The following is a 22,141-nucleotide window of genomic DNA, read 5'->3' on the forward strand; positions in this document are numbered from 1 at the left end:
AAATTACACCCTTCCCAGCACCCACCCACACCCACACCCACAGTAGAAGTAATGATGCTATATTACAAGAGGCAAATTCAGAGGCTTCAGGTAACCCACGGTCTCATCCATCCATCCATCCAGGCCCTCTGTCTTCCTAGGGTCTGGGCCCATCCAGAGGTCCCTTTATTTAAACTGCTCCTGCCAATTCTTCCAAGCTGTTCATAGATCAAGCTATCTTCAGGTTGGGACAAGGGTTAGGGTGGAGGAGGGCGCATGGAGGGCAAAGTGGGTGACACTAGGACTTGGCCCTGAGTGGAAGAACTCAGTGACCCATCCTCAGATGGGTTTGGATTAGACTTTGGCATTTGAGGTGATGATGCTGACAGTTTATCGTAGCAATTCTGGGATTATGTGCTCAATAAGGGGCACGGTTTAGGGCTAGAGAATGATATCTGAGACACAAAGGAGCCTAGAGGTCAAAGCCCCTACTCATTTGCCAGAGAGCCAAGATCCTAATGCTCCAACACTCACTTCCCCCCACCAAAAAGAGCCACACTGTTCATCTTTAATCTTAAGCCTGGCTTCCGAATAGCCTGACTTCTAGCTTATATTTGGTCCCTGAGGCAACTGCTTCCCCTCCATACCCCCCACAAGATTCATAAGATCAGAGACCTGGAGTTGGAAGGGACCTCAACAGCCTCCCAATCCAACTCCTTCATTTTACAGATAAAGAAACTGAGATCCAAGAAACTGAAGTTAAGTGACTTGTCTAAGGTCACACAGGTAGTAAGCATCAGAAATGGGATTCAATCCCAGGTCTTCTGACCTCACAGCCAATGTTCTTTTCCAGCAGACCATGTTGCCTTCAGATGTTTCCATCTCCCCTGGGTACCTAACCCTGCCCATAGCCCAGGTCCTCCCCACCAACTCACACACAAGCACACATGTCATGTCATGTCACAGTCGGCAGCTCCCTCCTGCCTGATTCTGAGATTTTACAAGGCTCTTAAGAGGGAAGTGCACTTCCTCTGTCACCACTACCCTCATTCTCAGATGCTATAAGAAGAGGAGAGATGGCGGTGCACATATCTTGTTCCTCTCTTCTGTCACTCCTCTCCTTCTTGACCACCTCTTCCTTCCCTCGTAGTTCTTTCCTGCCATCAACTACATGGGTAGCTGGGGAAGAGAGGATAAACCCTGGTATCTGGAGAGAGAAAGTCAACCCACCCTCTCTCATACACACAATCTACTGGCCCTGCCAAGGCCCAGGCCCTAGCCTAAAACACCTACCTGAGCAGCCTCTTGGCCCCAAGGCACCCTCTGAGAAGTGATTAGGAGGCTGTAGAAGAGGCTGGTAGTGCTTCAGGTCAAAGATCCAGCTTCACTCACACATGACCCGCTATAAGCACCGCCCCATTAATGTTTACCAGGGAGCTAATCTGTCCCCCACTCCCTGTGTGAGGACACCACATTTCTGGCATGGGTCTCCAACCACAGACGCCCCTAAGGGTTCAAGCTCCCTACCCCCCAAGCCCTTCCCAGAAAGAGGATTACTTTTCCTTGGTCTGGGTACTTCCCCCTTACCTGGAAACTAGGATCTTCTAGACTATTCCTGGCAGGTAATCTCTGATGACCCTTATCCCTTTCCCCAATCTGGAGAAGCCAGTGGACACATATGTGTAACCATGACCATGACTGAACATGAGCACTGTACCACACTAAGCCTGGCTTCTACCTATCCCTACCCCAATGGCAAGGTGGAAGGCAAAGGAAGCTGGGGTTGATATTCTGGACTCCCGGGTCCCCATCTTGGGTCTTCCTTTGATTCTGGTTTTCTCTACACAATCCCAGAACATTTGGATAAAGAGGAAAACGTGGATTTAGGCAACCCAGCTCTGTGTCCTGGGCTGGCAGACACCACGCGTCTTGGCACTCTGCCGATAAATGGATTTTGAACAGCTTACATGCCCTTCCTTCTTGCTATCTCCCTGTCCATTGTTCACCCTCTCTAGGGCACCATCCGCTTTTCTGAAAGGAGAATGGCAGCAGGGTGGGCAAACCAGAAGTAGCTTCTGCTCCCAGAGCCCAGGTTGGGGCAAGGGAGGTCTGAGGATATCAGAGTGAGTGCAGTATCATTCTGAGGTAAGAATGGGTCAGGGCTTGGAGAAGGGAAAGGTAGATGAAAGGAAAATCCAGGTGAATATCTGTGCTTGGAGTGGGGTCAGGACTAGGTTTAGATTCATCAAAGGAGTCAGTATCAGATTTAGAGGTGGGTCTTGCTGGGGCCACTTTAGAATAAAATCATTCTCTCTCTCTATCCCTGCAGAAGGAAGGGCTAGAATAGAATGGTCTCTAAGGTCCTTTGCAGTTCTGATATTTTATCGTTCTGTGCTTAAACCTGGTCCCAAACTGAGGCCTGACCTCAACTGATTGATCTGGAACCCTGACTGTAGACTGAGCCTTACCCTGGTTATAGACTGAATTCTCACTAAGCCTGTCTATTGGCCTTGCTGTAGACCTTGTCTGGGCCCTTCAGGCACCATCTCTGGTGGGTGTTCCCTTTTCTAGGGGTCAGCCCCTCCCTGATCAGTCCTCTCTCTGGGGAAGCAAGATCAATGCCCAGGCCGCCCCCCCCAACTATGCCAGGGTCAGGTTTATTCATAGTCTCCAGGGGGCCAGCCTGTGGGGAGTCCCCACTCTCTGCATGTTCCCTGTGGGCATATGAGACTTTGGACTTGGTGGGTGAGGCAGATCTGTGTCCCTCCTGGGTCAGCACATTCCCTTGGATGCCTTCCCCTCCCCTCCACAACCAGGCAGCCTAGGGCATCATCCTGGGACCTAGGTTCAAAGAAAGTCCTGCAAAGAGGAGGAAGTACTATACCCTACTATCCCCTTCTGGACAATACAGGAATTGATTAAATATCCATCTTGGGATCAGCATCCTGAGTCACTTTCTAAGGAGTCACTGTGTCTGGGGGTAAGAGTGTAGGGGTCATTTAGGGGTCAGTGCCCAAGGGGTCAGTGTCTAGAGTTCAAGGTTATATACCAGTCCTGTCTATCAATAAAACCTTCCTATAGGAAGCTAGGATGGGACAGCAGCTTCTGGCCAGAAGGCGTCATTCATGGCTTTACTGTTTTTGCCTGTCTTGTTCCCTGCGTGGGGAAAAAATGTTCCGGTGACGCACTGGGGCTAAAAGGATCCCCGGGCAATCAGAGACAAACTCTGTGACTTCAGACAAACATGCAGTTGGGGAACAGAGACCAGAGTAGATAGTCACACTTTAGTAAAAAAGCAACAACAAAAAGCCAACAGAATGAATGGTTGTAAACACAGCCATTGTGCCCCATCCCAAACTGCAGGGATCTCGGCCGTGGTTCTAGGTACTCCTACCCTCATGATCCAGGTAGTGGCCTCTCTTGGGACACAAGTCAACATAGCCTTTAATCCAGGGGCTAATTATGGGCTTTGAGTTCAAGGTTGCAGGTCCAGAGTCCTGCCTCTTTCACAGGCTGAGTTTTCTAGGGGAACCAGGCAGTCAAGGAAGCCATTATGGGTTCTAGCAGCCAGAGGCCCTTTGCCATCTTGAGGAACTAGAACTCTCCAAACAACCCCAACTCAGGGTCCTGGTAGGGAGCCTAAGATGGTGAATCAACATTGAGAAGAGGTTGGTAGCAACTGGCAAGAGAGTTGGGGCTTAGTGAGAAAAGCAAAGGAGCTATGATGAGACATATCACAGGATGGAGCTCCAAACCCCACTTTCGACCCCATGCATGGGCCAGTTCAAGGATCCAGCCTTGGTTTCCCATGAAGACTGCCTGGATCTTGTGGCTAGGGACTGTTCCATGTCAGGATATGTTTGGAGGCTGGGCATATTTATGGCCAGGACTTAGACTTCAGGGGTGCCCTCAGGCTCACAGCATAGGCAGCAGCCCCAACAGCAACCCTGTCGGGGGAAGCTGGGCTGAGGGCCTAGCGTTGGACAATGGCTGGCCGGTTGCTGGGTGATCACAGAGCTAGGCTTGGGAGGGCTGCCTTTGTGGGGAGTGGGGGACCAGGGCTCTCCTCGGGGGGGGTCCCGCTCTGCCTTCACAGCCAGGAAGGCAGCCAGATCAAGGTCCAGCATGGCCACACCACCTCTGGGTGTGGGTGTGCTCTGGCGGCACTGAGGGCAGGGGATCCATCGCTGTTCATGAGCTGGTGTGTCCAGGCGCCGGACACAAGCCTGACAGAAAGTGTGACCACAGTAGAGACGGCGTGGAAGGCGGCCAGCCAGGTCATAGGAGGAATAGCAGATGATGCAGTCATTTCGGCGGACCCCCACTTCGGAAGGTTTCTCCTTAGCAAGGATAGCCTCACTGTCAGTGACTCCTTCTACATGCAACATCCTGTGGAGAAAAAGAAGGACCAAGACTGGGGACGTGGGGCTCATTCAGCCAGTTACCTTGGATTCCTGGGCCAATAAAGGGCTAGTGTCAAGATGTGGTACAAGGTCTTGACTTCATCAGACCCCTCCTGTCCTGGAACATACCTTTACCCCAAACTTTACCTTCCAAAGTCCTAACTACATCTCTTTATTCTGGCTCTGTTCTTAGGGGACATGCACAAGTATAGACAATGGTCTTGGAGACATGGAGTCAGAGACAGTCATATAAGAGAAACACCACCATTGGTCATTTACATAGCATTTCCTGGTTTGCAAAGCATCTTATAAATGTTTGATCCTTGTATCAGTCCTACACAGGAAACACTACAAGTATCACCCCCATTTTACAGATGAGAAAATTGAGGCTGAGAGAGGCTAAATGATTTATTTGCCTGTGATCATACATCCTGCAAATCTGAGACAGAACATGAAGCCAGATGCTCCTGACTCCCAAGTCTGGTGCTCTAATTACTGTGAATGAATGAATGGATGAATGAAGGAAAAAACACCTGCTAAACACTTACTGGGAATACAAAGAGAGAAGCAAGACAGTCCCTGTTCTCACAGAGTTCACATTCTAATAGCGGGAGACAACACACACAGGATTCAGTGGCAAGTCAGATGGTCCTTGGGTGTAATGGCAAAACAGATGGTAATGTCCCTTCATTAATGTTATTTCTGTTGATAAAAAAAAAAAACAAAACACCAAACTATATCCATTTCTGCTGCTGATCCATTTGACAGGGCTTAGGACTATGCAATGCTTCTTATATTTAGGGCACGCTGATATGGGGAAAGCCATATGGAATGAGCACTAGACCCGCTATCAGAGGACCTGGGTTTGAATACCAGGTCTGACACTTACCACTTGTGTGATCCCAGCCTCGATGATTACTAAGGCCCCTTACAATTCCAACTCCTTTGATCCTATGAACATATATGCACAGAGCACACACACACACACACAGAGATATACAGCAACACATAGCTTGGATGAGAGAGCACAGATATCTTATTTCCAAACTGGACAGGGACAAGGAAAGCTACCAACTGCTCCCTTTTCAGTCCTGGAAGGCTGAGGAGTGAAGAGTTCAGGAAGAGCCAAAATGGGGGTCAGGGACCTGGGTAAAAGTTTGGGGGAAGAATAGTTATGGAGCCCCTGACAGAGAGGTTCTAAAGGCAGTTTATTAGGGTACAGGGAGGGTAGCGAAGGTAGATTGAAGGAGGATATGAACAGAGACATCCTTCTTCTGGTTTGTCCCTGAGGAGGAGACTACAGTCCTAGTGATCACCTCACTTCCTGGACATGAGGATTCACCACACATTGAGAATGTGGGAGCTAGGTTCACAAAATCTTTGCTGAATCGGGACCTCCGCTGGAGATTTTGGGAGTGACTGATCTGCCATGTGTTTTTTGAACATTCTACCTCCTTTCCCACCAAACCAGACTTCTCTATCTGCCTCCCAGGTCAAATTAATAAAAGTCAACCCATCTTTAAAGAGCCCTGATTGCTGTCAACTCCTATGCTAGGGTCAATGGGAGAGACCAGAAACACAGTCTCTGCCTTTCAGCATTCATGCTGGTTAGGAGACAACAACCTTCATGGGTATATATCATTCATTCACTGATAATCTTTGACCTATCAAAGGGTCCCTCTGGAGACCCTTTCTCACTATTGGCAAAATCATTCACCTTGACATTCACTGTACAGAACCCTTAGACCCTGAATGTGATTCTCCCCAATCCTGAACTAACATTAAATCTCAGAAATCTGTCTTCCCCCTCTGGGTCTTTCCTCTACCCTATTCAGACCCCCAGAACCCTATGGGAAATCCAACAAGAGAACCTAACTGGAGCAGAACGACTGGGGTTTTATTTCATGGCACCTGACATCCAGAGGAAGACCTGCTCCCTCCCTCCCTTCACCCCCACTAGAGTGCCCCTGTACCTCATGGTTCTTTGCCAGGCCTTTGTCATGGGCCTCCACAGAAGCAGGGTAGCTACCTCCACTCTCTCACTAGACGCTGGGAACCCCAGTGGTCCCACTGCACTCCTCTCCCAGCTGTTGGTGCCTGGGCCCTTTTACCCTGAAGCTACTCTCTGAAGTTTTCCTACCGGCTTTGCCCAAGGTATCAGAATGGTTAGTTGCAGCCTAAGCCAACAAGCTTCTCCCCTAAGAGGCTCCTCCAAAGGCCCAAACTGAAGAATATATCTTATAATATATCTGATGCTTCCTGTCTTAGTGGAGGACTTTACATACCAAAGGCTTATCTCCCACCTGACTCACTTCTCACAGCCTGGCCTTTTGGCCACTTTTAGTGGCTCTTAGACTACTTGGTTCCACTCAGGGTTCTGGGACTCTGTCTCTCTCCTTTACCAAGTGCCTCGAGACCTCAACCTTCCAGCTCAGTAAGTCTCTCCTTAGTTTCCTCTCAGCCATCCAGGGCTAGAGCCTCAGGCCATTAAATGTTGCCCAAGAGAGGTGTAGCGGGGAGGATTTGTCTCCTGCACTCTAGTGGCTTCACCTCCCGCTGACATTTTGAGTCTAGTCCCTGAACTCATTTCCCTCATAATTGGGATTTGCCTAGAAGGGAGCCGGGGGCAAGAGGAGATTTACCTATCCAGGCAACCCACTGCTGGCCAATTAAGAGACAAACTTTTGAGATCACCCATTACTTTGGCCTATTCACTGGATTGCTGAGCAGCCCAGTTTCTCTAGCCCAGGGTATTTACAAAGCTGATCAGGGACCTGGGAATGGGTCTATAACTCAATCCACCTCAATCTTTCCCCATCCCCCCACCTTACAGTACTGCTTTAGCACAGGACAATTCCTGACTGTAGGCCCAACCTCTGAGTCTCTCTGTGTCTCCATCTCTGTCATTTCTGTCTCTCCTAGACACCAGCTCCCATGCCTTTCCTTCCCTCCCTCCCTTGCTTTCCCTGGCCCCAGCCCCAGCTCCACTCCCAGCTCTTACCTGCTCCCTGACCACTGGTCTGGATCTTGTGCTTCTGCATGTGTCTGGCCCCAGGGCCAGATCCCAGGGAGTCTGATGGGTACTCAAGGTGCCCAAGGCTCCCCCTCCCCCAGTGGGGGCTCACATTACCACCTAGGAGCTCAGGATGAGCCAGCTCCACTTTCAGTCACAAAAGCCCTGCAATGAGATCCCCCACCAAAGCTTCCAGACACATGGTCCTGCGAGAGATAAGGAAGGCATCTTAGGGCCCTCCGCTTGCCCACCCCTGCTTGGTCCCCTGAACAAGGGAAAAACACAATCAGCAGAACGTTCCATTTATCACTCCATGCCGCATTGATGGGGAGAGTTGGTGAATGGCAAGAGCGTAATGGGGAAGACACCAGAGCAGGCATTAGTTAGATAAGGAGCTTGAGGAAGGGTCATGGGACCATCCAGGGCATATCCCCTTAACATGTGGACATGGTCAGGGTGAATATAATAATGATAATAATAGATAACATTGATACACTGTTTTCTCTCTTCTCCACTTAATAGTATTTTATTTTTTCCAATTACATGTAAAAATACTTTTCAACATTCACTTTTATAAGATTTTGAGTTCCAAATTTTTTCTCCCTCCCCAAGATGGCAAACACTCTGTTACAGGCTATACATGTACAATCATACTAAACATATTTCCACATCAGTCACTGTAAAGAAGAATGAGAATCAAAGGGAAAAACCACAAGAAAGGAAAAACGAAAAACACAAAAAGAGGAAAATAGCATTATTCGATCTGCATTCAGACGCCATAGTTCTTTCTCTGAATGTGGACAGCATTTTCCATCGTGAGTCTTTTGGAGCTGTCTTAGATCATTGTATTGCTGCAAGGAGTTGTCTATCAGAGTTGGTCATCGCACAATGTTGCTGTTATGTACAGTGCTTTCTTGACAATAACTGCATGAGGTGACCCGTATGCAGTATTATCATATCCATCTTACAGATGAGGAAACTGAGTCCCAGAAAGGTTAAAGTCCTTGCTCATGATCACATAACTAATGTTAGCAATAGAATCTGAATCCCCTTCTGATTCTAAGCAATACACCACATTACTTCTTGGCTTGTGAACATGGGTCAGCCCTGGGTGGTTCCTGCGCCCTGATCTTGGCCATCCCTTCCTCAGATCACATACAGTGCTCTTGTTCCAAGAGAGGCCGACGTAAGGTCAGGGTTAGGTTCTAAGTCAGTGTTTCAATTTAACTCAAGGAGTTTCTGCGGCGGGAACTGAAGAGTTGCTTTGAGCCAACTTTGCTGTGAATCTGGCAGAAAGTGAAGGGGGAGGGCAGCCTCTCCTTCCTTATCCTCCCCCCTTCCCCTCCCTCAGCCCGCCCCCCAAACTCTCCCCAAACTGGTCTGACTGGTTCTTGTGGCTCAGTCTGGGTGGGGCTGCTTCTCTCCTAGGTTGGGCTTGGGGGGTGGGTAGAGGGTGAGAAGGGAGTTCCTGCCTAGGAAGGTGGTTGAATGGGCCGTAGGGACCAGGGCAAGGGAGGCAGAAAAGCGGCACTCAAGATTATGGTGAGAGGAGATGGTGTGTGTTTGTAGGGGGGAAAAGGATGTGGCAGAACTGGTATGAGTCTGTCTTCCGGGCCTTGATCCATGAAGATTCCTGACACCTGGGTCATACACAGTGAATACCTAACACATACCAGGCACCTCTGGGCGGTGATTGCTTCCTGATGACTGTTAGATGTGGAGAGACCAGTCCATCCTGTGTGTCCTGTCAGACTAATTATTCTCAAACCTTGCTTCCATGGTGTTCCTTTACTACTCAAGAAATGTAAGCAGTTCCTCATTGCTCACCAGATAAAGTCCAAACTCCCAAGTATGGCATTCAAGGTCTTCTGTGATCTGGCTCCAAACTCAGCTTTATCTCTCAGTGTTCCTTTAAAGCACCCTGTATTCCTAAAACAATGAATCGAGTGCTGGGTCTGGAGTCAAGGAGACCTGGGTTCAAATCCAATCTCGGACATGGACTAGCTGTGTGACCCTGGGCAAGTCACTTAACCTGTGTGCCTTAGTTTCCCCATCTGTGAAGTGGGAATAATAATACCATTTCCTTCTCAGGGTTGTTGTGAGGGTCAAATGAGATAATAATTATAAGGCGCGGCACCTGGCACATAGCTGTCGTTCAGACACATGCAACTCTTCACGACCCCTCGGACCACAGCACCAATAACGACCATGAGATTTTCTTGGCAAAGATACTGCAGGGGTTTGTCATTTCCTTCTCCAGTGGATTAAGACAAACAGAAGTTAAGTGACTCGCCCAGGGTCACATAGCTAATAAGTGTCTGAAGCAAGATCTGAACTCAGATTTTCCTGGCTCCAGGCCCAGCACTCTAACCACTGAGCCACCCAGCTGCCTCCTGGTACATAGTAAGTGCTATATAAATGTGAACGATTATGACGATGATGATAGTGGCTATTTTTATCCCTGTGTAACGCCCTTCCTTTCTTCTTTCTCTCTGTCTGTCTCTTCTCCTCCTTCTCTGCCTCTGTCTCTTTCCCTTTAAGATGCAGTTCAAGACCCACCACCATGTAGGAGTCAGAGAAGATTTCTACGATCCCTTTACTTCTCCTGGCTCTCACTGCCCTCAGTGACTTATCTGCTCAGTTCACCACACTGTCCTAGTTGATGTTTCACATGAGTGACTTCTCTTCTCAGAAGAACTATAATCTCCTTCAGTGTCCTCCCGGTTTCTTGAATTTCTTGACTAGGATGAAGATAGGCATGTATAATGTCCAAAAACCCCACAGTGGTGGTTTGGTAACTCACCAACCCGGGGGGGCATGGATGCCCTAGCATTGTCTTCTCTAGGAAAAGAATGCTGAATTTAAAATAAAAAAATCTGGGTTCGGCCACCGACACTATCTGCGTGACCTTGGACAAATCACTTCACCTTTCTCAGGCTTCAAGTTCTCTGTTTGGAAAATGAGGGTGCGGTGAGATGATCTCTAAGGTTTCTTTCAACCTTTTAAAGTAGGTCCTAGGCCCACTTTGGTAGGAATGGAAGGAATGAAGGTGGGTACTGGAGAGGGCATGAAGCAGAGGCTGGTAGTGGGTGGGGCAAGGATATGTTGGGGAGTAGGTGGGACCACTTGACTGTAGGGTCAGAGGAAACCAAGGTTTCGATGGAAACTAGGAAATCATTCTCCACCCAGGCTGAGGATTTACAAGATGAGTCACTGGCCTAGCCAGGTTCTACCCTGGCTTTTGCACCCTCAGTCCTTCAATCCCTGCTTGCTAATTTCTGTTCTTCCTCACCATTAAGAAACCTCTTTCCCTCATGACCTTAATGACAGCAATGTGAAAGCTTCTTGCCAAAACTACAGCACAAAACTCACCTCCCTCAGAAAGCCTTCCATACTGACCTCACCCAGCTGTATTCACTTCCATATTTTGGGACCCCGGGCCTCTGGTCTATACTATCTTAGTTGTCCCTTGTAAGTCTGACACTCCATACATGTGTTCTTCACCCACATTCATATGCCAGGTTTTAGATATTGGCCCTGGTTGGACACTGGCCCCACTACTTCCTCATAGTAGATGGGTGGTGATCTCCAATCCCCTTCTCACTGCTGGCACCAAGGCTGAGAGACAGGTCATAAGATTAGGCCAAAGGCAGTATAGTCACAGGGTCAGGGCAGAGCCAAGCATAAGAGACCTGAGGATAAGGAAGGAGAGGCGGAGATGAACAGGGTCCCTCCTCAGAGCTTCTACTGCCTGTCCAGTTAGTGGAAGAGAAGTGGTGGCTGAGAACTGTGGGGTCTGAGCTGCTGCCTCATGACATGAAGAGTTTCGGCCATCTCCTCAGTCCACCTGTAGACTGAGGCTGATCCAGCCCTAGCCAAAATGGAAGCAAGGCTGAAGAGCAGGGATGGGGGAATGTGACTGTGTGGTGGAGAATGTGGGGCTTAGAAACAGGAGAGTGGGGTTTATTCTCAACTCAGATACTTATAAAGTGACCCGATGTGCGAGGCGAGTCACAATGCCTCAGTCTCAGTTTTCTTATCTTTAAAATGAGAATAATGGTACTCGGTCTATTCCACCTTACAGGGCTGTTATGAGGACGGCCCACTGCAAGCTTTACAAATGTGAGTTATATTTTTCAAACCCAAGAATCCCTTCCTCTCTGGCCATAGACCCAATTCTTACAAATCTCTAAGCTCCAAATGAACCTTCCCAGATCCTAGACCCCAAGCCCAGCCTTTCCAAGCTTTATATGGTCTCTGAATAATCAAGCAAAGCAGTGGTGAAGACAGAGCTGAACAAATTATTTAGGTTTATTGTCAAGGGAACAACAGGGGTAACCCAAGAAGTGAGGAATCCCCTGGGGCTGGTCATTGATGCAACTGCCTTAGTCCAGGTGAGGAGGGGTATGGGTTGATAGGACCCTTGAGTTGAGCTGCGTGAGGCTAGGAATCATTCCCATTCTCATCACTGGCTCAGGATTCTAGTGGATAGACAGTGGGCAGTAATAGGTATCACCAGTGCTGATGGCTTACCCTAGGTGTGTGAGGCTTTCAATAGGCACAGGGTTAGGCTGCCACCACTCCGAGGGGGAGGTTTGAACACCTTCTTCCACCTTAGGTAGAGATCTTCCCTCTCCCAACCTTAGTCTCCAATTTCCTGACACCTCCTCAACAAGCTTCTCATGATAGACGTCCCACCCTTGAACTCATCCCCAAATCTTAAAACAGTGTATTCAGGTCTGGGTAGCACATTTTAGGCAGGGCATTAACAAATTGGTGGAGGCAGACTGGCCTGAAAAGCATGAGTATGATCGGTTGAAGAAACAAGGTATGTTTACCCTGGAGAAGAGAAGAATAATCCTGGAGGGATATGACAGCTGTCTTCAAATATCTGAAGAGTTGTGATGGGGAAGAGGGATCAGACTTGGTTCACTCAGCCCCAAAGGGTAGAATTAAAATCAATGGATGGAACTATGTTGAGACATATTTCCATTCGATGTAGCAATCACTGTCAGCCAAAGACAGAATGGGCTCCTCTGGCAAGGAGTGAGCTCTTGGCCGAGGGTGATTTTTGAGCAGCAGTTGGATACCAATTTATCAAAGATCTCGAGGAATCCTGTGCAGGCACAGGTTGGACTCTCATTTCTTTGGTCCATTTGAGCTTGGAAATTCTGTGATTCCTGAGCTCCTGCTTCTGCCCAGGACTCTGTCCTGTCATGATGGGTGACTTGGGGAGGGAGATAGGAAGATGACTTCAAAAGCATCAAATCCTAATGACTCCAGCCTCTGCCCTGAGCTCTGGTTCCTTTGGCCAGAGGTGGCTTAATGACACCCAAAAGGGAGTCACCCAGGGTGATATGTGCCTTCTTACCCCTGAGTGACAACAAGTCCAGCTGCATCGTGGCATAGGTCTCCTTCAGTCTGGGTTCCTCTGGGCCAGGTGTTCAGAGGAGCTAAGAGACCACACAGCAACAGCGGTGGCAACGGCAGCAGCGAGGGCAGTGACAGCAACGGCAACAGGGGCAGCAGCAGCAGTGATGGGCAATGTCGTCTCCAGGCCGTGCAGGTGGGACAGTTGTATAAGGTGGCTCTGTGGTCCCTGACGCCTGCTGCAGGCCAGAGTAAGGATTCCCTGGGTGTTGCCAAGACTCCTGGGTATAGATTTGAGACCCTCCTTTGGCTTCCTCCTGGGTCCACCCACCCACAGTTGGCAGGGAGTAAGCCGGTGCAGGGCTAGGCTTGGCCGCAGGGTACGGAGTGTCCTGGCTTTGTTCCAGCTGATGTTCTAGGTCTGGGCGGAGGTGGGCTCGGGGGATGTTAATGCTGGTGTAAGGGTTCTTCACCACAGCTTCAAGGGGGTCCATGGAGCTGCTGGCAAGTGGCAGGGAAGGAGGGAGGGAGGAAGGGAGGAGCAGTTTGATCTGGCCCTGCTGAGGAAGGACACAAATATTTACCCAGTACAGAGGGGGGAAGGGCAGCCAGACCAGAGCTTCACAGACCTGAAGACAGACCTAACAGTCTTAAGTCTTAACACAGTCCTAAGTCAGGACCCAAGTCGCTCACCAAGGGCTCCCAGCCCTGACCAGAACCTTAAATCTCCCAATAGAACCACTCAGCTTTGTTAGACAGGTCATGTAAGTATCTGAGCATAAAAGCGTATGCATGTGAACATGTTTATGTGTGACTGCATATGTGAGCGTATGTGTGTGAATTCTGGACAACACAAGAGTGTGTGACAGTGTGACAGCTTGTGTGACAGATATATGAGTGTGACAATATACTGATGCAGGTGTGACAATGTATGAATTAGACAATATGTGAGGAATGCTCCCCAAAACTCCGAACTTCACTCTACCTCCACGGGACAAGATTCTATAAGGAAGTCAGAGATGAGAACTAGGAATCTGGGGAATAGGTCAACTAAGAAAAAGGCTGAAGTCTTGCACCGGACAGTGGGTGAACTGATCATCTGGTTCCTCAATATAGAACATTGCTTCCCCTTTCCCTCCCTCTGTGCCCGCCTCCCCACTCCCCCAGTATGTGGAATTTACACAGAGAGGAGTTTCTAGCTCCCAAACAAAGGTTCTTTCCTGACCTGCAACTTCCCCCTGTGTCCCCATGTCCTCAGCCACTCACCAGGGCAGAAATGTCCTAGGCAAGGAAAACACTGCCACCCTCTTCTCAGAGCTTAGCAACCCCAGGGATGCCCCAAGCACCTGGCCTGTGTCCCAGAGAGGGCAAACACAGACAAGCTCATGAACCTACCTTCTGCTGAAACAGGCAAGTGTTTGGTGTGGGTCCTGTCCTGTGGGACCAGGATAGGTGTCTGCTGAGTTGAACTCTGTGGGGCCTCCTCCTTTTTCCTTTGGGGGAGGGCGGGGGAGGTCCTGGGAGGGGTTGGGCCAGGGCGGAGCAGAGGAAGCCCAGTGGGGCTCAGGAAGGTGGGTGCAGGCATTTTAGGAATAGAGAGTTGGGGGGCTCAGAGGCGGGTTCAGAATACTACCTCGGGAGAGATCCTTTTTTGCTTCGGTTCTGCCACCCTTCCTTTAAGGTATCAGGAGTGTCTTCCCCTATATCAGTGCCTGATAGAGTGGGTTCAGCACAGAAGGGGTTTCCTGCCCTTCAGGTCCTTGGACTCTGGTGACCCACAGAACTGGCTCACTTCTAAGGCATCCCCAGCCCCTCCCTGGCATGCCATTCTCTGTCAATCCTCGGTCCTCGAGCCCACCCAGTTAACTCCTCTAGGTGGAGGAGACAATTGAATGAGGCCTAGCCAGCTAGACAAGGATGGGAGAGGCTGACTAGGGAGGAGGACAGGGAGGGAGAAGAATGGAGGGGGAGAAGGGAAAGAAGGGAAGGAGTCAAATGCAAGGAAGAATGGACCTCCCTTAGGAATTACCAAAGGCTCTATTACCCTGGAAGACTGATTGAGGGTAGGCATAGACTGCTGGAACCCTCAGGACCACCTAATCCTTCTCCCCAGGGGGTCTCCACCCTTGGTCTGAAGAAGGAGGAGAAACCACTAGGAAATCCTCCCAGCTCAAATAGGGAGGATCCCCACAGACACGATATTCTAAGCAGACCAGTTTCCTAGCAAGAGGAGTCAGCTCCAGAATCTGTCAGTGTATGGGGGATGGGGGAAGAAGGGGGGGGGTCAGACCCAGGGTTGGCCTTAGGGTCAAGAGATCAGGCCCAAAGGAATGGGGGAAGCAGGAAGAGCTTCTCCATTGTAAGAGAGGTCAGCCCCACGGTTAGTTAGGGTGGGGGGGGGGTCAGCCCAGAGTTAGCCTTTGTATCAAGAGATCAGGCCCAAAAATCGGGGGTGGGGGGGTGGGGGTGGGGAACTGAAATCCCACCGTGAAAGGAGTCATCTCCACAGTCAGTGGGGGGGGGTGGTGTTAAGCCTCAGGGTCAACTTTAGGATTAGGGACTAAAAAACCCAAAATTCAGGAGGTGGGGGAGAGTGAAATAGGGGGGAAATCACTCCCAAGATGGAGGGTGTGAGTCAGAGCGGCAGCCCCAAAATCAGAGGGTCACTGTTTCAGGATGAGGAGGGGACCAGCCCAAAGCTTGGGGGTGATATAGGGATGGGGAAGAAATACAATCCTAGGCTGGTTTGTACCGGGGTGCAGGGGTGTGTTGGAACCCGCTTGTACAGGATGGGAGATCCGGTAATTAAATTTCAGTGTGAGCGTTCACACTTCAGAAATCGGCAAGAAGGAGGAATGTCCCCCTGCAGGTGGGAGGTACACACCCGCACAACTTCCCAGCCTCACCCTGCCCCCAAGGGGTAAACCCCAGTCCTGCATCCTCTCTGAACAAGAACCCTACGTCCCCAAGCTCCCTGTGCGCTTGCGCAGGACGAGAGCGGCGCGAACCCGGCGGAAAGTCGCTGGGACTGAGACTTCATTCCCCAGAAGCCTCCGTGCATGCAGACTCGCTTTCCCAGAAGCCACTCTGTCAAGGATACACTTCCCCTTTGCCCCCGCCCTCTCTCCCATGCTCCTAGGTTCTCGCTGTAAATGCTCCCGGCCCTTCCACGACTTCAGGGAAAACAGTTGGGAGTCTGGAAGGGTCGGAGCCTATGGGGACCTATGGGAGACTTCTGAACGAAAGGGGCGGAGCCGACGGGGAAGAGGGGTGGGAAGGGAGGGGATAGGGAGGAGGGGGAACACGAAGGCGGAGCCAATCCTTGGTGTCTGAGCGGGAGGGCACGCGCCTATCTAAGGCCTCAAGCCAGGCTGTGGCGGGTTCTTCGGCCTGCTCTGTGCCTTTGCAGAGTTACTGTGGGAGGGCTTTACATTTCTGTGAGGTCTGTATCCAGTGGGGTGCATGGGAGGGGCAGGAAGACGGGGATCAGCATTAGCAGACCCCTCTTAGAGGTTATCCAAGTCTGGCCTTTTGATTATACAGATGGGGAAACCAGGACCCAGAGAGGGCCTTTCATTCTTCAGGCCCTTTGGGCTCTGTAAAACCCTTTCTTGCAATAGCAGCCTTACTGGAAACGTTGGAATGAATGAACAAAAAGAGCATTTCTGTTAAGCTCCTTCTATGCTCCAGGTGCTGTACTGTGCCCTGGAGGCGGGAGGGAGGGGGAATCCCTCAGATAGAGAACAATAGCCCTGAAAAAAAACTTGCACACCCTGTATACCTGGCACCTCTCATGTATTCTAGGACTGAAATTTCAGCCCTGCTGAGGCCTAGCGCCTGACCAGGACAGCCAGCTAGTCAATAAGAGGGACCGAGGACATTTCTATAGTACAGTTTACTGGGTCTTTGCAGCCATGATCTCATTTCTTCTTCCTTAACTCACTATCTCTCACCTCCCCCCACCCCCCAGCTAATCTGTTGCCAGGGCTGGTCAATGTCACCTTTGCAATATCTCTCTAATAAGCACCCTTTTGCAGCTAGGTGGCCGAAGTGGATAGACCTGGTGTCAGGAAGACCTGAATCCAAATCCACCCTCAGTCACAGCCTGAGCAAGTCACTTAACCCTGTTTGCCTCAGTTTCCTCATCTGTAAAATGGTCTGGAGAAGGAAATGGCAAACCGATTCATTATCTTTGCCAAGAAAACCCTAAATGGGGTCACAAAGAGCCAGACACGATTGAACAACAAGCCCCCTTCTTTCCTCTGATACTGCATGATGCAGGTTCTAATCGCCTCATGATTGGACTGTTGCAATAGCCTGCTGTTGGGTCTGCCTCTAATCCATCCTCCAGTCACTCAAGTGTTTTTCCTAAAGCGTAGGTCTGAAAATGTCACCTCCCTATTCAGTAAACTCCAGTGGCTCATTGCTAACTCAGAGATCAAATGCAAAAATTTTCTGTTTGGTGTTCAAAGCCCTTTCTAATTTACTCCCCTCCCCTTCTATTCTTACACTTTACTCCCTTGCAGATACTCTTTGACCTAGTAGCACTGCTCTCCTTACAATTCCACAAACAAGACACTCCATCTCTTGACTCAAGACATTTTCTCTGGCTGTTCCATAAGCCTGGAATGCCCTTCCTCATCCTTTCTGATTACTGGCTTACCTAGATACCTTCGAGCCCTCTCTAAAACCTCATTTTCTGCAGAAAACCCTTTCCAACCCCCTTCAAATCCTAGTGCCTTCCCTCTTTAATCATTTCTTATTTTTCCTGCATATAGCTTGTTTTTACATATTTGCTGATTGTCTCCCCTATTAGATTGTGAGATTCTTGCCTCTTTTTGTATCCCCAGAGCTTAGCCCAGTGTCTGGCATGCAGTAGGTACTTAATGCTTATTGACTGAGTGGTCCTCACAGCAGCCCTATAATAGAAGTAGGGCAGAAATGAAAGGGGCAAAGTAAAAACAGCTTTAGATTTGGGATCAAAGGACCTGGGTTTAAATCTCAGCCCAGCCTGGGGCTCACCTGACCGTTGGTAAATCACTTAACCTTTTTGGGACTCATCTTCTTCACCTATTCTCATTTGTGCCCTCCTTCTAATCTAGAATTTCTTTTCCCCTCCTCTCTAACTGTCCTGCAAGGTTTTTGTCTTACCACCCCTTTGTGAATAATGATAACCCACATTTCTATATTTCTCTAAGGTTAAAAAATACCTGTCTTCACCACAACCCTGTGAAATAGGCAGTGTACTATTATTCTTATTTTAAAGATAAACTGAGGCACCGACTGTCAGAATCTGAGTGGTAGAGCCAGAACAAGGTGATCTTGATGTCTCCAAATGATATGTTCACAGTCATATGACTAGGAAGTTGTCAATGTCAGGATTCCAACTACGACCTTCAAATTCAATCTTCCAGTGCTCCTTCTACCACATTATATTTCCTCAGCACATGGTGATCTTTTCCTTGTCTGAGCTCCTGCAAGAATTATTACCTGTACCACAAAGAATGTGAGGTCTCCAAGGGACAGAACTTAGTCTCATCCCATCTAAAGGCTCCAGATTTTGTTGAGTGACTGTCACAAAATGTCATTGATACCAGTAAGGAAAAAGATCTTGAGTTGGTCAAGAACCTGAGGTGTTTGGGCCTTTCCAAGGGAGGGAGGATCCTTCAGGACTGTTTCTGCCCGTTCCCATTACAGCATCTTCTGCCAGCCTAAAAAGAGGACAGGATATATAGGGCAGACATTAGCTCTCATTGAAAGAGGAAAAAACAGACTCAGTGTGAGATTAAGACTCGCTGATAGCTAATGAGTATCAGAGGCAGGACCAGAGCTAGGGATCCTAACTTCCAGTCCCCAATCCTATATACACACTTCTTTCTGCTAATCACTCAGCATATCGAACCCCAGTAAAACAGAATCTGGGTCCTGATGACAATCTCTTGCCTCTAGGCTCTAAGATTAACAAAAAACAACAAATATTTGCCAAGCATCTACTAAGCAATAAACATTATGACAGGGTGCTGGGGGAAAAACAAAGTTTAGATGACACAATCCCTGCCCTCAAGGAGTTTATAGTATAATATGGGGGTGAATACCAACACAGGTATAATAAACAGTGTTACATGGTGCATGGAACATTTACAAAATTATGTATTGTATGAGATCTAAGGGGGAAGATCTCAGGTTAGAAAGGCAAGGTAGAATTAGGATCTTAATTGTTAGGCAGAAATGTATGAAGGGAAGCAATAAAGACTCACTGAAGATTTTTGAGCATAGGAGTAACACCATGAGATCTACGGATAAGAAAGATTTTTCTGCCAGATTTTTTTTTTTTTAGATTTTTCTGTATAAATGGAGTGGGGAGAGAGTGGAGGTCAAAAGACTTGGTAGGAAGCTGTCTCAGTATTCTAGGATAATTGTAATAAGGGCTGAAACTAGAGAGATGGCAGAACAGGAAAAGTGGAGGGATGTGACACAGGCATGTGTTGGAGCCAATTTGTACAGGATTGGAACATCCAATTGTTAAATTTCAGCATTTACACCTCAGAACTCAGAAATGCTACAAACTGGGGCTTGATTTGTTGTTTTGTTGATTATATAAATTTAAGAAAATGATGGAGAAAATGTTAGTAATTAAGATTCACCTAAAAGTGTATTCCACCTTCATTTTTTTCCCCCAGAGAGCCAAATGTTAAACATGGACTAGCACACACCCATAGACAAAAGATATTGTAGAAATGGAGTTGATAGAAACTGGTACCAAATGGGAAAAGACAAAGATAATCTTAAGGTCATATGAATGGTGGTATCACAGAGGGAAAAATAAAATAAGATAGGAAGGTTTAGAGGAAAAGATAATGAATTCAGTTTTGAGCTTGTTGAATTGGAGGTGGAGAGAGAGGAGAGGAAACAAGCAGGCATTTATTAAGCACCTACTATGTGCCCAGCACAGTGCTAAGCACTTTACAAATGTGATCTCATTTCCTGTAGGTATGCGGAAATTCTGGAACTCAGAAGAGAGGTAAAGATGGATGATAAAATCTGCAAGTTGAGTCACCAGTAATATGGGATAGTTGTGGCTGGAGAGAAGTGGGGAGTGAATGAGCTTTCCAAGGAAGAGATCGTAATAAGAAAAAGAGGGCTAAGAAATAGCAACTCAATACCATTGATACTCTACTCAGAATCCCTGTGACTCAAAATCAAAGGAAACTTAGGGGAGTTCCCTTCCCTGCCCACCACTCACTTCTCTCTCACATCCATCTAGGGTAGCCCTATTGCTCCCATGTTCCCCTTCCTTTCACACTATCTCTTCAAAATCACAGAAATCTGGCTCGCTCAGATTTAGGAGTGCCTGGCACATAATAGGTGCTATCTAAATATTTATTCCCTTCCTTTCCCCATCTCCCCAGAAAACACTGTATTTTTGGCCACTCTCTTGGGTGTACCTTCTCTCATGTGTGTCGTAACACACTAGGCTAAGAGAAGGAGAAGACATGCTCCTTGATCCTTGCAACCACTTCCATTCCCTGCCCCGCCCCGCCCCCCATCACACAGTAACCTCTCTTTCTTTGAAATTCACCTCATCCAGCCTATGTTGCCAGTGACAGCTCCTCAGCTTTCTCTAGGAATTCATCATCTGGCTCACAGACTTCCTCTAAACCCCACTTGCCCTTATACTTAGGAACTTCAATTTACATGTTGATATATTTTTAAGCATTTATTAAGCACCTACTGTGTAGGCACTGTGCTAAGGACTTAACAAATATTATCTCATTTGATCCTTCCAACAACCCTGGGAGGTAAGGTACTATTATTATCCCCATTTTTTTGTTGTTGTGAATTGGTACAAACATTCTGGAAAGCATTGGAACTATACTCAAAAAGTCACTTAACTGTGCCTACAGTACTTGGCTTATACCCCAAAGTGATCAACGAAAGAGGGAAATAACCCATATATAGAAATATATTCATTGCAAGACTCAAGCATTTTTTTATTACAGCAAAAGAAACAGAAACTGTGAGATGTCCATTAATTGGAGAATGGCTAAACAAATTATGGTTTATGAATGTAATGGAATACTATTGCACTTTAAGAAATAATGAGTGACAGATTCAGAGAAACCTGGGAAGGCTTGAATGAACTAATTCCCAGTGAAGTGAGCATATCCAGGGGGATAATTTATACAATGACTACAACAGTCATAAAGAAAAACAACTTTGAAATACTTCAGAAATCTGATAATTCAATGACCGACCATGGCTGCAGAGGACTGAGGATGAAAAATGTTTCCTACCTCTTGACGGAAAGGCAATGGACCAGAGGTGAAAATTGAGACATACATTTTCAGGCATGGCCAATATGTGGATCTGTTTTGCATGACTATCCTAATTTGGTATGAGAGAGTTTTAATTTTCATTTTGGGGAGTGGTGGTTGGAGAGGATATGATAGTAATAGCACTGCAGAGATAAAGGAAGGAAGGAAGAGAAAGAAAAAGGAAATGGAGGAAAGAAAGACAATAAGAAAAGGGTATCAATGAAATGTTAAAAATATGCAAAAGGAAAGAGAAGACAGTTTAGAGGTAAACAGACAAATTATTTGGTGTTTGTCAGTTTGGAATCTCAGACCTCACTGTTACATAGCAAGTCTTATACTCTTTCCTAGTTGACTCTCTGTCACTTCCTACAGAGGCTGTTTCAAACCTTCTTTTTTCTGTTCAAATGACCTTCATCCAGAGGTGCTAGTGAATGTTTAGCAGCCAGGAAAAAAAAAAAAAGAAATGTCCACAGCATACTTAAGTGTAGATTACCTTATTAACATTTTCTCCATCACTTTCTTAAGGCTAGATAATAAAACAATAAATCAAGACCTGATTTGTAATGTTTGCTTATTTCTGAGGTGTAAATGCTCAAATTTAGCAATTAGCCCAAGCTGTTCAAGCTGGCTTCAGCACACCATTGCCCAGATCTCTGTTTTTGTTTCTGTCTCCCTCTGTCTGTAGGGAACATAAACGTAGACTTTAGTGAAAATAACAACAACAACAAACAAAACTGAGGTCCTCTATTGGGAGTTCCCTCTTCTTCCCAGTTCTATACTTTAAATAACCTCAACATCATTTACTGTTCTCTCCTTTGCTTCAGTCTCAGAGGATAAGGTAGCCTTTCTTCTGGTCAATATCAGTCCCACTACTTGTACTTTTCCCTGATCCCACCCCTTCTGTCTCTTCCAGAAGCCTGCCCCATAAATTATTCCCTTTCTATCCCTAATTTTCAACCATTCATTATTCACTGGTTCTTTCCTGGTTGCTTACAAATGTCTAGATTGCCCCCATCCTTCAAAAACCTTCACTTGATCCAACCATCCCCTCAAGCTATCAT

General features: G+C 47.7%; 2 protein-coding genes across 2 annotated transcripts; both read right to left on the reverse strand.

Moving 5' to 3' along the window:
• Positions 1-3,869: 3,869 nt before the first annotated feature.
• RNF224 (ring finger protein 224) lies at positions 3,870-4,367 on the reverse strand. Its single transcript, XM_036751731.1, has one exon. It carries the CDS (start codon positions 4,365-4,367, stop codon positions 3,870-3,872), a length of 498 nt encoding a protein of 165 aa, XP_036607626.1.
• A 6,152-nt stretch (positions 4,368-10,519) lies between these two features.
• On the reverse strand, positions 10,520-14,214 carry CYSRT1 (cysteine rich tail 1). Its single transcript, XM_036748589.1, has 2 exons — positions 14,161-14,214; positions 10,520-13,325 (listed from the first exon to the last, which is right to left on the reverse strand). Exon 2 carries the CDS (start codon positions 13,257-13,259, stop codon positions 12,849-12,851), a length of 411 nt encoding a protein of 136 aa, XP_036604484.1. The 5' UTR covers positions 13,260-13,325; positions 14,161-14,214; the 3' UTR covers positions 10,520-12,848.
• Between the last annotated feature and the right edge of the window lie 7,927 nt (positions 14,215-22,141).

The sequence above is a fragment of the Trichosurus vulpecula genome, chromosome 3, assembly GCF_011100635.1.
Source record: "Trichosurus vulpecula isolate mTriVul1 chromosome 3, mTriVul1.pri, whole genome shotgun sequence".
NCBI classification, from domain to species: Eukaryota; Metazoa; Chordata; class Mammalia; order Diprotodontia; family Phalangeridae; genus Trichosurus; species Trichosurus vulpecula.

Excerpts from the sequence above, each read along its gene's own strand:
- RNF224 (XM_036751731.1), bottom strand. The coding sequence starts at position 4,367 with ATGTTGCATGTAGAAGGAGTCACTGACAGTGAGGCTATCCTTGCTAAG.
- CYSRT1 (XM_036748589.1), bottom strand. The coding sequence starts at position 13,259 with ATGGACCCCCTTGAAGCTGTGGTGAAGAACCCTTACACCAGCATTAAC.